At 39.4% G+C, this 20,244-nt stretch overlaps 1 protein-coding gene across 2 annotated transcripts in view; it reads right to left on the bottom strand.

Moving 5' to 3' along the window:
• The window catches only part of jak2a (Janus kinase 2a), a 31,168-nt gene extending 10,941 nt beyond the window's left edge, over positions 1 to 20,227 (bottom strand). The window contains exons 1-10 of one of the 2 annotated variants that reach the window (XM_027282015.1): positions 20,209 to 20,227; positions 15,744 to 15,828; positions 6,173 to 6,422; positions 3,201 to 3,324; positions 2,968 to 3,088; positions 2,210 to 2,355; positions 1,401 to 1,680; positions 1,073 to 1,192; positions 233 to 390; positions 24 to 135 (exon numbers count right to left, since the gene is read on the bottom strand). In XM_027282015.1, coding sequence (XP_027137816.1) covers positions 24 to 135; positions 233 to 390; positions 1,073 to 1,192; positions 1,401 to 1,680; positions 2,210 to 2,355; positions 2,968 to 3,088; positions 3,201 to 3,324; positions 6,173 to 6,419 — 1,308 coding nt within the window. In that variant the 5' untranslated portion in view covers positions 6,420 to 6,422; positions 15,744 to 15,828; positions 20,209 to 20,227. Of the gene's footprint in view, positions 1 to 23; positions 136 to 232; positions 391 to 1,072; positions 1,193 to 1,400; positions 1,681 to 2,209; positions 2,356 to 2,967; positions 3,089 to 3,200; positions 3,325 to 6,172; positions 6,423 to 15,743; positions 16,208 to 20,208 lie in introns of those variants that run through there. The other variant, XM_010736794.3, reaches the window with a different exon arrangement.
• Between the last annotated feature and the right edge of the window lie 17 nt (positions 20,228 to 20,244).

The following is a 20,244-nucleotide window of genomic DNA, read 5'->3' as shown; positions in this document are numbered from 1 at the left end:
AACGCCCAAAAGTAAGAGCTTACCCCCACCACAAAGGACATGAAGTATTTGTCGTAGTCTCGGGGGCTGCAGCGGAGGATGTACAAGCCTTGGTGGTTACCAGAGCGACGCAGTTTACCAATTGTAAACTCCATCCTGTGATCAAAAAGACAGGATGTGCCTTTCTGTTTGTGTGTGTGTGTGAGAATGTCTCTATGGTTGTCCTTTATCTTTGTATATTTGCGATACTCACGACACAGGGCCATGGCAGTAGCTCTGAATGCACTCCAGAAGTCTTGCCGGAGCCACCTCTTTACACAGGTAATGATGGGCGTCTGCGACCAGTCTGTAGTAGCCGTCGACTAATGACACGAACGACAGAGCCTCAGAGAGCAGGTCAAACTCCAGTTCCTTTGTGGTCAGGAAGATGCACAGACATAAAAAATAATAAAGTAAAGGTAAGAATAGAACACGAGAGAAACTACAAAGCGGCACAAACAAAACAGTACCCACAACTGGTGTTGTACTTGAACTACTACTGTCTCAAACCAAATAAAAGAGTATTTATATTTGTGCTGTAGCAGCAAAGTCAGCAAAGTATAGTGCATGTAAAAGCTATAACTGTGTACACCAGAACGTTATATAATATCATATAGATGAATAGAGTAGTTTTATAATTATATTAGAATTTGTTCGTTACAGAATCTTTGAGCCAAAAAAAACAAAGACAAGGAAATTATTAATTAATTATTTTTGACTTTAATTCATGTAAACAATAAGCATTCGATCCATGTATCTATGAATTTTAGTGTAACAAATGAATACAATTTCGACTTAGAAGGAAAACACAAACACACAACACAAAAACATAATTTATCTTTATGCCTTGTAACTAATTACATGACTCAATTCGTCTTTCAAACTGAACGAGAACAGATGTTGCCGTTTCTGTAATCCATCTACTGTAATGCATTCTTAACATCAACAAAGCAGTTTAGACTGAAGTAGATGACTAATATCTAAGAGAGCGACTTTGTTTACTATAGTGGATTAGATTGGACTGGATTAATGTGAATTAAAGTGCGTACTATACCAGGATCTGATTGTCCTGTTTGGTGAGGGTGACTATGCGACTCTCTGCAGAGCCTTCCTTATTGGACTGTTTGATGCTGATGTCAATCATCTCTGGGAAGTCACAGTATGTCTGGAGCTCCTGGTGATGCAAAAACAGTACAAAACAGTGTTTTACATTTATAGATGCAACACGTGCACACATGCACTCTTGTCGTTACCGGCGATTTTAACCAACTGCTGGAGCTCCATCTATTGGTAATAAAACAGCCATGACAGAGTCACAGCTGTGGCAGAGTGGTGTACAAATGCGTTACCACGGCAACATGAGCCTCTCTCCTGGTCCTCACCTCCTCTCCTCCTTCCTCCTCTTTCCCTTTTGACCACAGGATGCCCTTGTTGCCCATGACAACGATGGTAACCTCGCGTGGAGAGAAGCGCTCTGAGAAGAGGGAGGGCAGCAGCATCTCCAGACTCATCAGGTATTTCAGCTTGAGGTTACACACCGTGGCCTTGCATTCGCTGAACTGTTGGACGAATTTTTTGAAGCGGTAGCGGATCCTCTTCCGAGTCAACATGTTGTACTCCTGGATGCGGCTACGCATGCATTTTGGCAGGAAGGACTTGTAGCTGTAATACACACACAAAAAAAAGGAAGGGTATTTGGGTGAAGGTAGAGGTGAGAAGAACAAAAAAGGAAGGGCATTAAAATTAATGAACAGGAAAGACAAAGAGATAAGGGATGGGCAGGTGAAAGAGGAAATGGGGTGCATCCCAGTTAATTCAGTGGGCGTGCTGTGTTCACTTCAGGAGAATCAATCAATGGTCATCAAAAATGGAAGGTAAAGTGAAACAAAAAATAACACGAATTATAGGAGATTTAACATTTCAAGTATGGACTCAGTGCTAAGTATTGTAAAGATCACACATGGATATAATTCATTCAGCTGCATGCATACGCATAATGGAAGTATCTCAATGCTTCCTGTGTCCCAAGAAGATCGTGTCTGGAAATTATTATGCCCGAGCTGTACTACATGCCCCAATCATAACAGAGATTATTCAGGTGAGCGTGTGCAGCATGTGCACGAGACTAAAATCTTAAAGTCTTATATGTTTAATCTTCCTCATCTCGTCACCTCGTGGCAGCGAATCCTACCTGTAATCATTGCAGATGCTCACAGGTGACTGACCGCTCTCTTTGGCGAGCCTCATCATATCCAGCACCGCCATGCCCAGACACTCCTCCTGGGCCTCGTGGCTCACTGGAATACAAACCCCGCCGTTCAGAAAGTCGCTCCGCCACTGGAGAGGGAGAATAAATGTAATAATGGAAAAGGCTGGATGAAAGAGGAGTGTGAACAGATACCAGATGTCTTACCAAGAGCACATTTTACTTCAACTCACATGTCTGAACACTGCTTTAATTATACTGTATCAGCATAAACCTAAATTAAAATGTGAGTCATTGCATAGAAACAAACACAGTGTTTTGGATTTGGTTCCAAGTATTTTTGGCTCTCAGATCCACCTTTTCAAATGGATTAAATCCTAAATCTATAGATCATCAACCATATTAACAGTAATCAGACAGATTATAAACTCTTTAGAAACATGAAACTATATGTTACTTTTTCAACTCATGACTGGTTCAGTCGCTGGGACTTTACAAGTTGAGCTCAAAGAGCAGGCGTCTATGTAACAAACATTTAATAGGTCAACAACAACATGTGTTAAGACAATGGAGATGAAAACAAGCTGAACCGGCCTTCATCTATCAAGTTCACACAAGCTTGTGGGAAAGAAAAAAAAAAAAGCAGAAACTATTTCAAACACATGTGTGCAGACACGCACACAGCCTTGTTCCTCATTTGCGCTTCCTAATGTCGATATGAAGCGTAAGTTACAAAGACTAACCTGAAAAAATTGGTACGCCATGACACAGTCATCCATCACAGGGCTCTCCATCCCCTTGGGCATGCCATAGCGATGGGCATGCAATGAACTGCTGCTGTTGTGCCAGCCAGGAAAATAGTATCTGTACAGAAAAAGCAGACCAAAGATGATTCAATAAGAAAAGAAATCCAAGCATAACAAATGTGAAGTCTAAATCAGATCAAGTAAAGGTAAAAAAAAAAAAAAAGATCTACCTGATTCTGAAGTGCAGGCTCTCACTGGCTGACTGGTTCAGTTTAAAGATGTGATTAGGAGGGAACCATATCCGGTCACTTTCCCTCATCAGGCCAAACATGTTGCAGTACACTGGACTAATGCCTGGAAAGAGAAAGAAAAACATGTCAGGCGCACTAAAGGTCACTCAAAAATGTAGTTTATTGGTGGATGGACTGAATTTGCTTCTATAATGAAGTTTTCTCTTTGGTCAGACTCACGTTGTAACATTATTATACCCACAATTCAATTTGAGGAAGCCAACTGACCATTTTTTGACACTCAAGCGTGGAATAAAGAACAACTTTTTAGAGCTTTATCAGCACACATTTCTAACTAATATGAGGGCAAAGATGAACATTTGGGCAATTTTAGGCATCCACATGGTTTGTGTTGTGGTAGCACTGTAGACTACAAACAACTGTGTTCTAAATATAGAATCATGACAACAAACTAACTTGATATTGGTTCAGTGGATTTGTTGTGTTGATACAATGAAAATAACATTCCCAGCATCCCTGTGCTGCTAAAGTTCCTATTAACTGTTTTTGTTGTAAAATCTTCAAGAGTTAAGAGGTTTGATGATGCACAGAGGTTATTAATCTAAGCAACAGTGACTTTCACCACTTCGCCTGGCATTTAAATTCCATGTCACCCACGTCTGTGTTTTTGTTTCTGACTATTCCCACGACTCTTAGTAATAAGGTGTTTTACCAGTGCATGCCAAGTGGGTCATTAGGAGACAGAAAATGTCATCACGCTACAGGAAGCACTCACAAGAGTGAAGCAATAGTATGAGGGTGCGTAAGAGGAAGTCTGCTCAACCACAACAGGGGAAGGGAAGCCAGAGTACTGAAAAGTTTGATCTTTAAGAAAGTCACATCTTGTGTTATATATTAAATGACCAAATAATAAAACTCTTAGTAAATGTGTAAATCATTGCATTATGTGTTATCCAGATGAATAATATACTTCATACCATTTTATTTGGACAAAATAACAGAACAGCTAATAATACAGTTCGTTAATATCAATGACCTATATAACAGTCTGGGCTTCTCTGCCCTATAAGGAGCAGACATTTTGTTACTGTGCTGTAAACTTACTGTGCGAGGACTAAAATATCCTATCAATGCCCAACCATATTAGGTCTGACTGCTGGGAAGCTGGATATGTTTGACTTCATCTTGGTGATGATATGCCATCCTTATCTATACCCTTGCTTTAGTAAATCTCACCATGCTGGTTCTTCTACCCTTGCACAGCTAGCTTCTATTATATCCTGATACAAAAGCGAGTACAAATGTCGAGTGTAAAGGCTGAGCAGATCAAACCACAAAGAACATTCCTCACATAAATATGACTTAACTCTTGAGAAGGAGGATGGATGACAGATTAGTAGAAGTAAAGTCTGCAAAACAGGCAAAGAAGAGAACAAAGGAAGTTAAAGATTAAAAGCAAATGCAGAAAAAGCAGAAGATAAGGGAGGGAGCGAGAGCGAGAGAGAACCTCTCTGTTTCTTATCTGAGGCAAATGAAGCAAGAGAGTGTGGCAGAGGCAGATAGAGCTAAGGGGGAGAGAAAAACAGCCACAACAGTCGACAACTTCCTGGTTTTTGTTTGCTAGAAAGAGAAAGTGAAAAGTCAGCCTGAACATATCAGCTCGGAGAGCAGGAAATTCTCGTGAAAGAAATGAGTTGGAAAGATAGAAATGTACAAAATCTAAAGAACTGCACACATACAAAGTTGTGTATGAATGCTGAACATGCAAGCATGATTTTTCCTGCATGACGTGATGGAAACTTCAGAATGATATCATCTCCACAGAACAGGGTGCTGGTGAAAGTTGGTTTTGCTTATGACACTGATTCATCAGGATGATTTGGATCTTCACTGGAATTAATCCTGATCATACCTGATAGTAGAAGTGAAGAAGATGAAAGTAAACACTAAATGCTCTTAAACTTTGGTTCAGAGCTTTAAGCTGCACAGCTGGACATTGGCTCCAAGGATTTTCCAATGGGGTGACCAAAGACTCCATAACACAGTGACTTGGGATGAATTTCGACCTCTTGGCCCTTTGCTGCATGTCAACCCCTCTCTCTCTCTCTAGTTTCCTGTCTATCTTTAGCTGTTATTATCCAAACAAAGACATACCCAAAAAAGTCTAATATTGAAGTCAACAAAGAAAGAACCAACTTTGCTCCAGATAAAAGTCCAATTAAACGAAAAGAGAGATGTCCTAAATGTCCTAATACGGTGTGGGGCCGACATAAATTCTTCAGGTCTCTGAACTCTTGAGTCCAGAGGACTCTCAGAGACAGAACATATTTTCAAAAGATATTCCCTAATTTATCGTGGTGAGAAATGTAAACGATCAAACTCCCATGTGTGTCTTGGCCATCATAGTTAGGGAAGCCTTCATAACGGACAACTTCAAGGATGCATTTCCTGATTCACCATCATCTCCAACCACACTGTCGATGTTAAATGTTTACTTTTGTTTAACTTTGACCAAGGAGAGAGGTTTTCTATGATTACATAGTATCACTCTCACGCATTGTTTCAGACTTAAGTCAGATTGCAAGGCTGCATGCATGAAACTTTAACACAAGCTTTTCACAATGTGCATTTATAGTACAGTCCAGACATTTCCTTTGTAAGCAGATACATGTAAAAGGCATATACGTAAGCAAGGATAATAGAACAGTAGGTTTAGTCTGACCTTTTTGGGTTAGTGTGGTTTCTCAGCAACGCAACACAAACAAAAGCAGAACTTCACAATGTTGCAAAAAAAAACAGAACCGCCTATTGATAATAATTAATTTAATTAATAACACCACTATATTTAAAGTCCATATAAAACCTAAAAAATAAACTTCATATGAATACACAAAGCGATATTTTGTGTGTGTGTGGGCAGACATCAAAACTGAAATCTTCTTGTGACTCACCGCATGCCTTCGCTGCACTGATGCACAGTTCTTCTGCTATGTATTCCCCAGGTGGAAACGTGAGCACACTTTCTGAACCATTGGCTCCTCCATCCTTCCCCTGGTAGTAAAGGTGGACAGTGAGGCAGGGGGAATCCATGTCCTGCTTGGGGTTGAGTCCAGCAGCTGGGTCATGATCTGGAAGGTGACCATTGGGATCTGCTCTGGGACTGGGTGGGTCCATGTCTGTCATTAGAATACAGGCCATGCGCTGCAGGACAAAGGCATAAGACACAGGTAAGAATGAGTTCACATGACTGTCTAAAGCAGATTTTAAAGTAACCTATCCAATAGTTGCAGGGACATTTCATTCATGTCAACCTCATAGTTGCGCTAAAGCGGAAAGTCAGTGGATCACTATCATGACAATCCATCCAATAGTCATGGAGATATTTCAGAATTGACTAAAGTCATAGGCCAGCTGATCAGAAGACTGACATTGCCTCCACAAATATTTATCAGGAAACAGTGGCTTCATGCTTAAATGTTACAGAAGTTAATGGATGTGATAAAACGATCAATTAATCATCAGCTCCAGTATTTTTCAACTTCATTTGACCCTATTCTGCCATGATGAAATACATCGTATTCAACAAGTTTTAAATTTGGTCCAGTATCGTTGCCGTCTGAAACAGGCCACAACATAATCCTTACAGGAAATTGTGTCTTGTTAACATTAGAAGTACTTGTAAATTTATGTTCAGCAGTGCATTGTGTATCTTGGCTGAGGCAGCTCTGCTTCTAAAACAGAATGTTTTGTAGAATAAAGTGCTTAAGAAGAAGATTGAGGCTCTTGAAGAAATTCAGGAGTAAAGCTTGAACAGAACAGGATGTTTAATACTGCTCTGTTTACATTCAACTTTCTAAATTACTGTAAGCTGCTTCTATCAGAAAGCAAAGTATCAAAATGACATGATTGATGAGCTGCTCAAATGCCTGAGATGCTTTTGTAACCCTCCATAAACATTAACTGCTGTTTATGGTTGCTTATCAGGACAGCACTGTCACAAGACTGCAGTGCAGTTGGCTTAATATACAGAGTGCCCTGGATTGCTCTCAGCAGTTGAAATGACATACAATATGTCAGGCTATTATTATTCTATATTTCAGAAGACTGTTTGTCTTGCTTGCTCATGTGTGACTTTAAAACAGGGTTCATTGTTGGGGCACAGGCGGCATGAGTTTCAGTCTCATCCGGCTCGTGTTCCAGGAACAGTGACGTCTGCATTTTGATCTATAGGAAAGACGTCTGTACAGTCAGAAGTGTGGCACATTTCAAGACCACAACACTCGTGCATTAGTGTGTAAGGAAAAACAGTGGAGCAACTCTTGCTCAAGTGACTGAGAATTTTCAGGGCCATGTCAGTACAGGTTGTCATCATGATCATACTGCTAAAAATAACAGCTGCAGTGCATGAACCTGTAGTATACTAATGCAGATTTGGGAGTTGGCCACAGGAGTCATCTTTATTCTCGACTAGTGGGCGAGTGCATGTGTGCCGTACACAAAGAGAACTGTACAGGCCTGAATGTTTGAATCCTACAGAGAGGGGATCTAAGGGCTCTGTTAAGTTTTTACTGGCATGTGTTCATCACCTTTATCCTATCCCTATCACGCAACATTTATATCCTGATGGGAGAGGATATGCCCCCATTCACAGGGCATGAGGGGTCAATGAATGGTTTGATAGGACTGCCATCTTTGAGATCTAATTTTGATGTAACTGCATAGTGATGAGGAAAAATGAAAACAGGACATGGGTGTACTATAGATCCCGAAGAATAAAAATAAATTCTAATAATAATGTTATGTTTATCTTTTATGTGGATAATGAATGATAAATAAGACACATTTCCTTGCAGTCTTTGCCATGCATCATCATCCTGTACAGTGGTGACTGTTCACAAAGTGTATGGTTATTAAAGCTACACCCTAGTCAACAGTGACCTACTGTAACACACCCAAAACACAGCAAAGCACAAGCATTACTGGGAAATATATAAGAGAGTAATCTATTAGCCCAAGAGTTGTTGATTGATCGAGTGCGGAGTCAGCAGTTTGTATAAAACAAAGATTCAGATATTTAGAGGCTATGTCATTAACAGTCATTATGGCTCATCCCCAATTGGCACTAGGATTGGCTCTCCAGTTCAATGTTAACACGTTTAAACTACATCATTGTATAACAATGAACAATACAAACTATTATAAAGCAGAAATAACAAAAGTCACTAGGACCAATCAATCACATACAGTTCATGAGTTTTTCTCAAGGATTTAGTATCACAGTGGCTCCAGTTCAATGTTTTAACTGTAGCCATTGTTTAATGTTTGACAGAGTACTGAATTATATGTGGGACACAGCAGAGACACAGGTGCAGATTAAAGTAGGAGTAAAGAAAGCAAAAAAATGTTTTATTAGGTTGTGTTTGCAAGCTCTCAGCATGTGAGCCACTGACCTGTGATGAAGGAGGAAAGTCAGAGTATGTTTAAGGATACAGGAAAACACTTCTGTTTTTACACACCCAAAATGTTTATCATGTAGCAGACAGACAGTTAGAGTTAGACCAGTTTCTTGGCTGTGTCTTATCTGGGCTTTGCTGCTAGTTGAGGTTAGAGCTATCACCTCTGACACATTTTGCACTTAAGAGCCGTTCTGCTGCACTGCTGGCTGCTGATGTCACCACCACTTTCATCAACCAATGCACATTTTGCACTTATTGTACCAAAGTAAGCAAACTCCCTGGCTTCCTTTAAAGTTTTGATTATGTTCCATAGACTACTAAAGTCATTAATAACAATAATTTTGGAAAAGCTGGAATCTGGAATTCTTATCTACAATTACCACCTACATTGTTGTGACCACACTGACTTAAGGGCCCCCTAGTTGGTCAAAACAAAGACAACAAATTTCCCAACTAGAAAAAGCTCACTGTCTTGCACATGGGTGTTTTGTTACTTAACATCCCACCACTCACCCACCATTTTTCTAATAGACCTTGTTCAAAGAAAATCGGACATATCACAATAGGAAAATCCAAGTATCCATCCATCTAGTTTCCGTGACCGCTTATCCTCACTAGGATCGCAGGCAGGCTGGAGCCCATCCCAGCTGACTTAGAGCGAGAGGTGGTGTACAAAAAGGTGGTGCTAAAAGGATACTCCTGTTGGAACATCTCAATAAATGAGGATACTAATGAGGACAACAGGAGAGAAATGTGCTTTAGTATAAAAAGAACATTCCAGAGAGACATAAACATGGAAAGGGGTTCACCACTTTCTGAAAGACTGATCTGGCAAATAGTGCAACATTCAAGAATAATATTTCTTGAATGTTTCTCAACATGAAATTGCAACAGATCTGGTGGTTTCATTGTCTACAGTTCATCCATCCATCCATTTACTGTAACTGTTTATACTCATTAGGGTGTCTAAAGTTTATTTTATCCTCAAGGGTTTGAGAGATTACAAAGTCTCTGTACACAGTTCATCGCTGCATCCACAAATGATAGCTGAAAGGTGACCACGCAAAGAGGAAACTGTATATAAACCAGATCCAGAAACGTGTCAACATTTGAAATTCGGTTTGGAAATCATGGATGCTGTCTCCTCTGGGATAAACAGAAGAGGGACACCCCTCAGCTTGTTAGCACCATTAATGCTTCTAAGCAGACAATATCTTTTTCAGAGACGGCCTTGCTTATTTCAGCAAGACAATGCCAAACCACATACTGTACTGCACGTATTAAAATGGGACAGTAAGGTGCTAAACTGGCCTGCCTGCAGTCTTGTCTGACTTGTCATCTCTTATAAAAGTTTGGTACATTACCAAATGTATTCAACAAAGGAGGCCCCCCGGGCTTCAAATTCAGAATGGGCATTTTCCAAAAACAGCCACACCAGTTGTAACATTTGATAAGTTGTCTTTCAATCAAAATGGAGTTTCAGTGTCTTGTAGTCAAAACCACGTAAGCACCAAGGCATTGAGAGGTCGAGCCAAGACTAGTCAAGACCAGACTAGCCAACTTATATAATTACTACGTATACTACGTACTGTAGGGGTTTTTCTACCAAATCCCTTTGGGTTGGGTGAGGCCATCTGAGTAAGCATAGAATTGCACAATCTACAAACTGCAGTGTGTTTTCTTTTGGATATAGTTTCGATTCAATGAAATCTCTGTGGTTTAGGTAAACAAATATTATTATAGAAGATTTGACTTTCAGACAGCTTCTTTATTTTATTATATACAGTACAGGAGCAGCACAAACATACTGCTTAATTTTATAAATATTTATGTCAAAATAGTGTGTAAGTCAGAAATCCATGACCTCAGACTCTGACCAAATGACTGCAGAGCACTGCCAAACACTTTTCTAATGGTCTATGCACAGCAACAGAGCCTGAGCAACTCCTCAAATCAAGTGTCCACATGTGCAAAACACTATTTCACAGTTTAAACCCTTACTTGAAATTAGTACAAGAGTTGAAAGTGAAAATGCCAAAAGGCTGCTGCCCATCACTGATGCACTCTCCAGCACATAGTGCTGCTTTAGGGGGAGAGGCTTGCATCATTGACTCTGCAATGTACCAAGCAGAGACTTCAGACGACAGGTGGTGTGTACTGTGTTAACACCACTAGTTGTAACTTGGGGAGGTTTTCGTGCCTTTACCTATAATAAAAAAGGTCCAGTGTTTCCAATGGTAATGGTTTTTCTATTTAAGCGATAATTAGGCGCCTATCAATATCAGGCACTCATGTAGCCCTTTCAGACACAGTGGCCATGCTGTTAATGATGCAGAACTTGAGGTTAGTTTATACACAATATGGGGACTTACCATATGGAGACTGACTTGTTCTGTAGTTAGCCTTAAGTGGCCGTTTGAGGAACTGAATTTTTTGGCACTTCCGCACTGGCTTCACTTCACAGCCACGCAGGTTGCCACATGGGCACTGCACATAGTGACTAATACTTATGTGGCCTATAGAAACAAGGCAGCAAGCCAGTTACAAAAGGCAAAGTGAAGGAAAAACTAATATTATGTATTGTGAATATCTTAAAGTGTACAATACAAATTTGCATTTCACCTGACTTGATTAATGTTTTCAAACAATTAGGCATATCTGGTGTGTGTGTGTGTGTGTGTGTGTGTGTGTTTGTGTCATTTAACAGGTAGCTTATATGTAGACAAAAAGTAGCCTATGTAATAGAGTTGTTCCGATTCCGATACCAGTATCAGAAATAGTTTCGATGCTATTTACTGGTTAGCTCCGTTAAGTTCCAGCACAGTTCTTCTTCACCGCTCTTAAAACTACTACTGTTTTTTATACTGTTCTACAGTTGTCCCTCGCTATAACGCGGTTCACTTTGCTGTTTCGCAGATTTTTTGTGTGTAATTACACACAAAAAATCTGTGAAACAGCATGCTTTTTTTTTTACAGCGTACTGTACAGTATGAACGCGCATTGTGTTCTGCGTCCTAAATTGGCTAAGGGAGAACCGCACATGTGTTCTGCGTCCTGATTAACTAAAGAATTAATGTACAAAATGCGTGTATAAAGGTGTATTAAAGTGTGTGGTTAGGGGTTTTACGGCCTTAAAACATGTATAATAATTGTAAAACTTACTTTGCAGATTTCGTTTATTGCGGGTTATTTTTAGAACGTATCCCCCGCGATAAACGAGGGACCACTGTATTTTAAAAAATAAGTTAAAAAAATGTATGGCTTGAATTTGCTGTATTTATTCATGTTTTACAAAGGGTTTAACCTGAGCCTGGCCTTACCACATATCACAGTCATGCAGGTGAAGTATGATGTTTTTTTTATAACATGCTGGTTTCGGATCGGTACTCAGTATCGGCCGATACCCACAGCACAAGTATCGGAATCGGCATCGTGAGGGAAAAAATGGTATTGGAACTAGGGCTGCCACGATTAGTAAATTAGTCACGATTATGTCGACGAACAAAATCGTCGACAACTAATTTAGTAGTCGACGCATCGTTTTTGTTTTTTGTTTGCTTGTTTGCTTTTCTCTCGAAACTGCGACTGCAGCTTCCACTGCCGCGTCTGCCTTTCTGTCACATACACACACACACACACAAACCCCTACGCACATGCCCAGTAGTGGTAATCGGCGTCAGGCCTGACTGTACCGTAAATGATACCATAACACAGACAGGAATTCACGACGTAGCGATCTGCAACTTCAACGCAACTTCAGTCAATCCCCGTGAATTCAGGGTGGTGTTGTAATTTTAACCAATCTGCCCGGGGGGATTCAACTTGGCGGGTCAGGGAGGGCCGCACGGTGTGGGAGGATCCCCTCGTGGGACCTCTCCCCGGTGTTGGCTGGCCTCCGCCGGGCGCATTTCCTCCGCAACGGCTCTGGGTTGGCATGGAAAGACTCTGGGGCGAAGGTGGCTCACGGCTCCGTCCGCGAGGTTTACAGCGCCCGCCCACCTGCCCCTTTCCGGGACAGTAAATTTACGCATGATCCGATTAGTCGACTAATCGAAAAATAATCGGTGATTAGTCGACTATCAAAATAATTGTTTGTGGCAGCCCTAATTGGAACATCTACTACTATGTGATAAACTTATGGTTTACATAATGATGCTTTAGCACAGGGTGGATCAATCTTGGTCAAATAGGTGGAAACATTTGGCTTTTTTTGCTCAATCCTCTGCGTCTGTGCACTAAACCCAGCGGTGATTGCAGCACAAATAGTGGTGTGTCTGAAAGGGACTTCTCTTTTCCGTGGAAGCGCTATATGTTAAAGAATTATTAGTGACACAGTCTTTGCAGTCGGGGCTCCACGACCATCCTGAGGAGATCAGGGCTGCAAACTCTGTGACACGCAGTTCTATAAATGGGGTTGTTTTACAGGTTGGGTGTTTTATTGTGCTCTGCTTAATTGTAAAGCACTTTGTAAGATACTACATAAACAAAGCTTATTCTTCTTCTTCACCATCTATAGTGCCTCCACCTTTCTTTTCACAGGAAATGCTTAACTCAACAATAATCTTAGTCTAGTCAAGTTCTGACAAGTAAGCACACTCTCATCTATTTTAGTGAAATGTGCCATCCATTGTGAATGTCTTTGAAAATTAGTCATGAAAACATTTATTTTTTGCCTTCAAAAGCTTCCTCTCACATCTTTCCTGTCATGAAGAGAAGACAAACAGAGGCAACAGCTGGTTTGAGTTTGGGATGTTATCTTTAGTCACTGGGCAAATTGTACAATAAGACAATTATGTCTAAAGTTAATACTGTCCTTGGCTCCACTGCTCACTCACTTTCCATACACTGACGCAACAGTGTGATTGTCTCACTGGTTTATACTTCCCCAGGTGACAAAAAGTAGCCAGACAGTGTACTGTGATGATTTGAAAAGACAACATAAAAAATTATTCTTTACTTGTCATTACAATACGAATGGTAGCAAACAGCCACTCATTTCTTACTACCGCACATGACTGTGATCAATTCAGTCTCTGCTCTGTAGTCTTTATTCAGTGCAGACACGATATACCACTTAGAGCTTTCATGAAGAAAAAATATGCAATATGTTTTCTTTTCCCACTTAGAAAAAGCTTCATCAGAGAACCTTATGCACACTCAAGCCAGCACTTGAACCGAGTTTTTAACTGAAACGGTACAGTTTTAATACAGATGTGTTGATATGACCTACATTAGCAAACAGGACCATCAGCATGGAGATTGGTTAATTCTGTAAAGTTATTCCTAATGACTGCCAACGGGTCAGTTTCAGCCGGATTCCCCTTTGAGGCAAACGGGTCGAGGAGGTGGAAACACTGCCGCTTTTGTCCACAGACAGGAGCCACCAGAACCAACACAACATATCAATTCCTTTTTAGCCGCTTTAACAATGAATATGTTATGTTTTGATATCCTGAGGGTGCTCTGGAGTAATAAAATCTATTTTAAGCTGCACAAATGCTGCTGGCTTTCCCCGTTCTGTCATCCCTTTTCAAATTACCTCATTAACAAAATGTACAGAACAGACTACACAATGTAATCAAAGGCAGATGGACACAGGCATTTCCTTATCCTCGCTGCACAGTATGTTAGCACTTGTATGAAAGTTTCGTATGCACAGTGTTGGCACTGTGTTTAGAAGCTACGAACAACACGGTGGCATGAAAAAAGCAATCCTCCAACTGGTTCAATAACCCGTAAAGGACTACAAACATCAAGTCACTAACTGTGTGTTGGTAAGGATTTTTCAGTTAGGCTGCCTGAAGTAGCATGCTCGGGGAAACACGGGGCAATTTCACATTTCAGTTTACCCTAAACCACACCACAGTGTGGGACGTCTGCATTCTCTTAAGTTCAGACTTAGCTGCACGTCTATCTATAATCCAGTACTCCTAAGACTGCACTGTTTTTAGCGTGACATAGAAAAAGCAGTGACTGTAACTTTGATGTTTCTATTTGTTCCACTGTAAACTAGCCAACTCTGGGTTTTTTTTTTGTTTTTTTCCCCCATTACGGCAGCTGACAGTGCAGTTCTTTGTATGTGACCTGAATAAAACTTGCAGAATGTCACACATGATCCCTGATGCAAAAAAAAAAATAATGTACTTTCCCCATACATGTCACTGATTATGCTCTTCCAGTAAAGACCTGAACATCAATCAGAATCATATTTTATTTATATTTGAAACATAAAAACCAATACACTGTTTACAACAAATCTAAACTAACCTCATCGCCTTGTTGTACTAAAAGTTCAGTTAACAGTCTATCTGCTCCCTTAGTGACGTAGTCCCCTGAACAAAGTATACAGTCAATTTGAGAATCCAGATTAGTATTGTTAGTTGGGGATGACTAAGACATTGCAAACAACACCCAACATTATCAAGCTTGAACTGGAAAATGACTGCTCTGAAGAGAATTAACCCAGCTCCATAAATCATGTGACAGCACCATAAACACACTAAACAAATACTCAAATACCACTTTGTTCATAATACTACATCTAACAGCCCCGCAGTAAACACCAACCTGAAGGTTTTACGATGCTCGGCTTTTGTTTGAAGTGCCTCAGATCAATGTAACATAACATAAATAATTCAACAGCATCAACCTGTAAAGATGTATCAACGCCTCCCAAAATGGACTGGAGATACTGACCGATAAATGAGCCAGGCCGACGCCACAGAAATATGATATATAAGAAATTGCAGTACACAGCTGTCATTCAGAAACAAAAACCCAAGTGTGTAGTTTAACCATATCATGATCAAATATGGATTTCAGTGCAAGTTTAAACATTTAAACTGATCATTAAACCTCTCATAACTGCACCTGTCACACCTGTCAGTGGATTATATATATATATTATTATTATATAGATTATATTTATATTTAACATGTCAATCAGGATGAAAACAGTTTTAATTCATCTCACATAAACAAACACAGTGTTCACAGTGTTTGAGTTGAGATCACAGCTCATCTGAAGTGTGAAGTGTGAAGGAACTCACACACTTTAGAAACTTACCCTGTGTGTTGTCTTCTGGTGTTCTGTGTGTGGGGTTGTTTGACTTTTACTGAATCCAACACACACACACACACACACACACACATACACACACACAGACGGACAGACGGAGCGAGTCAACCAGGTTCAACAGCGTTGATCCAGCCAAAGCCCTCCTCCTCCTCCTTCTCCTCCACGTCCACCAAACCTAACTGCTGACGTCCGCTGTCAACAAAAGTGCCCGAGCGCCGTTAACTGCCATTCCGTCGTCTTCACTTCATCTTTTTCTTTTTTTTTTTTTTTATTTATTTTTTTTTTCCATTGAACTACTACTACTTTCGTTTCGGCCACCACCTCGAGCTCATTTACGCTTGTTGCCAAAAAAAAAAAAAAAAAAAATCCGTAACCTACCACTTCCACTCACCCTCGTCGTTTGTCTCCTCATATGAGCGCTACACAATAATATACTATGCGAGGAGGAGGATGATGATGATGATGATGATGATGGTGACGACGACAGCGACGATGATGATAATGGTGGTGAGGGCGGAGCAGCAGTATGCCCTTTACTTCTTCCGTGTTTGACACAGAAACCTTTTTTTTTTGTGTGTGTGCACAGGATTGTCTGTTTATTCCCAGAAACTACTACTACTTTGCAAGACATGACATTGTTTTGAATGCACATTTGAATGCGACTGTGTTTATGGACATGAAAACCTTAGATAAAAAAAGAAGAAGAAGCTAGAGATAACTTTGGCTGGGGTCTATATTTGGGCTTTTACTTAATAAATGTCAGTTAAATCACTGTATTATTACAGTAACTAATACAGTATCATATACAGTATCAATATTCACTGTCCACCCACTTTATTAGATAGATAGATAGATAGATAGATAGATAGATAGATAGATAGATAGACAGATAGACAGATGTACAAATATAAAAGTATATAAAAAAGTCGTATTTTTAAAGAAATTAGAAATAAAACTGCACATAGGATAAAAAAAAAAGTTAAGTGAGGCTGTAGACAGTTAATGACACACATAGAGTCAGAAATGATAATGACAGAATCCAGGAAATAGAGAGAGAGAGCTGCTGTACAGTCATTAGGTGCACTTGTACAGTCAAATGTGATCCAATACAACAACTCCGCTGTAAAAATTATTGTATGAAGTGAATGTTTCAGCTTTGTTAACTCTGTCAGAGACATATTACTTTAACTTATATGTTTTTGATTAAAGGTCCAGTGTGTAAGATTTAGATTTGAGTATTTATTGGCAGGAATGGAATACAGTTTATTTATTAATATGTTTTCATCAGTGTATAATATATGTTGACACTGTCAGAGAGGTTCTCTCAACCTATAGTCGGGTTTAACACTACTGCAAACTAGAACCTCAATAGAAAACATAATAGAAAAATGAATACCTCACATAATGTTTAAGCCTCATAAAAATTTATGGCAAAATTGTTCTATTGGATCAAGTGCAAGTGGGAGTAAAATAGCAAACAGGATGATATTGTCAAAGAGATCCACTTCCCTTTGTTGTCTTAATAGATTAATGGAATCCAGTGGATGATTTTTTGATTTAGTGGTATTACAGCTATAAAAACATCCTGTGAGAACCAAAACTTTTTTCTCCAGGAGTGTTGAAGATGTTACAGTCATGTTTGACTCAGCCGGTTTTACTGCAACTAAAACTTTGTCTTAATAAATAACTTATAATACAGCCGGTGGAGTGCAGCTGAAGGTGGAATTTTTTTTTTTCTTTTGAGTTCTTACTCCTAAACTGGATGAAATTTCATCCCGACTGTTAAAATCATATGAACATAAAACTTCCTATTAAACTTGTGTAGTCACATACAGAGACTTCAACATTGAAATTATTATCCTTCTTTGATGTCTTTGGCATGGTCTCAGGGTACAAACTTAGTTTTAACTATAGGCCAAACAAAAATAAAAGTTCCCCCTTTCAACTTAATCAGGGCTTGGATTGCATGAGATGTCTAGGAGTAAACATGCCCAAACATTGATAGCATAAATATGAACCAACTGAGTCACCACTGAATCAGTAAAAGTGAACATCTTATGCATCTTATCTGTTTCAGATGCTTGCCTTTGAAATAAGTGCTAAACTATTTAACAATTGGGACAAATTAATGTCAAGGTTCTCCAGTTTGTGGAGGATAAAGGAGGACTGTTTTGGCTCAGTTGAGATTTTGTTTTGTTGGTGCAGCTCTGATTGGCAGGCAAAATATGTCTGGGGGAATTCCAGTTCAGGTGGATAGGATAGAAATTTAATGGGAACAAGTAATAGTAAAATTAGATCAATTTAAGTCTGAAGCATGGCTAAGCATTATAAATAAAAGTGACTTACTTGAAACATAAAGATTCTGAGATGGTGTTCACATGACCCCGACTTTATCCCATATAAATTATTGATTACTGATTAGATGTTAGCTATAAGAGGCTAATTGAGGCTTCATATTGTACCCTTTTTAACCAGGGGTCAGTGAGTATAGCTCTGAAGCACTGAATAGACGACATGGCTTGAACAATAGCAACGTTTTTTAGATTTCTACAGTTCTATTCCAGAGACACTAAAAAATGTTTTATTAGTGCCCGCACGGTGGACTAATTTTAACATTTTATAAGCGGCTTTAAGGAGTTATAACAACAAGTACCAACTACATTAAACAAAAATAAGAAAGGGAAGCTAATAATTGCATTACAGAGAAAGTCTGGATAAAATATTGCCTAACTTCATCGGAACTTCCTAACTTCATCGGAAGATATCTAGGTCCACCTCTTGGAGATAGTTTGACTGAGTAAGCAGATAAGACAGGCTGCTTTGAGCCATTTCTTTGTAGTTGCTTTGAGTTACACTCAGTAGCCAAACAGGTGTTTTATTTTAATATTTGTAGATGATAAATGTAAACTTAAAGAGTAGTTCTCAAGTATCACTTGAGTGATAAGACTTATTTAGCTGTCTAAAAGCAAAAAGAAATGGCTTAAAGCAGCCCGTCTATAAAAGAATGGTATGATATTATTTATGGTATCACCTTCTCTGTGAGACAACAGAAGACTAAATTTGATTTAAACTCCTTTCTTTTGTTGAGGCTGACTATAGAGTATAAGAGACTCCATAAGTCACCATGTTAAAATTTTCAACTTCACAGCAGAAATAAACATGTTTACAAAAGAAAAAACAGCTTTGCTCTCTATACCTAATTTTCCCGTTGATGACAACTGTACTGAGGGTGAATTTTTATATAACTCACCTGTTCAAGTTATATTAAGGCTTAAAGTTATGCATAATCAGCAGCGTAGCTGCTTAGATTGACAGGTGGGTGCCGTTACAGGTGGCTTGCTTAGACATCACGTCTACCAACGCTCCACATCTTTGCCCATTGCCGGTAGACTGATGAGACAGGACTACCAAAATGGCAACGGAGATTAAAAACTGCTCTTCAGAAACCTGTGGATGGTCTGTGAAATCTGTCTTTGTTTGCTTGAAAATAAATTTAACTCTTCCACATGTTCTTCCACACTACCCTGCACCTTGCCTTGCAACAGTCGTGTTAACTCTATTCATTTTGATTGAAAGCACATTACTCTTATCTGATGAAACTTGGACTGGACACTAATCCTTTGGAAGATTCACTTTTGGCAAGATAACTAGAATGATAAAAATTAAAAAATGGAGTACTCCCTAACTGTCTGTGAAGTTAGTCCCTTTTCTCAACATCTGTAAAAAGGTCATAAGTTTACCAGCTCTAGACCTCATTCAACTACTAATTGTCCTCACATACTTTCTCTTTTGGATTAATTCAATAAATATATATTTTGTGTGCAACCTCTAAGAGACAGGGCTGTTTGTGTGGGCGAAGACAACATTTAGAGTTTTGCCCTTAAAGTGTCCAAAATTATGTTTTTGTAATTTACTCACCTGCCACTTCTGTTTCGCCTCTCTTCCTGTCCTCAGTTTAACAGATGTAAACAAAAGAAACTTGACAAATTGGCAGCAGGAAGTGAAGTGATGGTTCTGAAATGTAACTAGATGTAAATAAAATAAATGTAATTAGAATGTTAATTAGTAAAGAATGCAGTTTGGCACACGTCACATTTAACCTCAAATACAGTGAGAAAACATGCTTCCAAAAAGACCCAGACAATACGGTGAAAGCCCAGGAAAACTTGGCTTAGTCATTTTCCACAGTAGCCTAGGTAGGTATGTTTCTGACCCATGGTGCTTTGCTGTGCTTTGCTTTTTTTCGTTTGTTGTCATGTCATGTCATCCTCTCTCTCTCTCTCTCTCTCTCTGCACTCTGTGCACACTCTTTTACTCACAGAATGAAAAGGTCTTAGCTTTATCACTTAGATATATTAAAACTCATCCATTATTTCAGGACACCTTGGTGCCTTTGTAAAAACCTGGGTGAAATAAAGGTACTGACAGGGTTAATTAGTGTGCTCCTGCAAGACACACACACACACACACACACACACACTGCTGTCTA

The sequence above is a fragment of the Larimichthys crocea genome, chromosome IX (genome assembly GCF_000972845.2).
Source record: "Larimichthys crocea isolate SSNF chromosome IX, L_crocea_2.0, whole genome shotgun sequence".
NCBI lineage: Eukaryota > Metazoa > Chordata > Actinopteri > Sciaenidae > Larimichthys > Larimichthys crocea.
The sequence above is the reverse complement of the archived record's forward strand: the minus strand, read 5'-3'. Positions and strand labels throughout refer to the sequence as shown.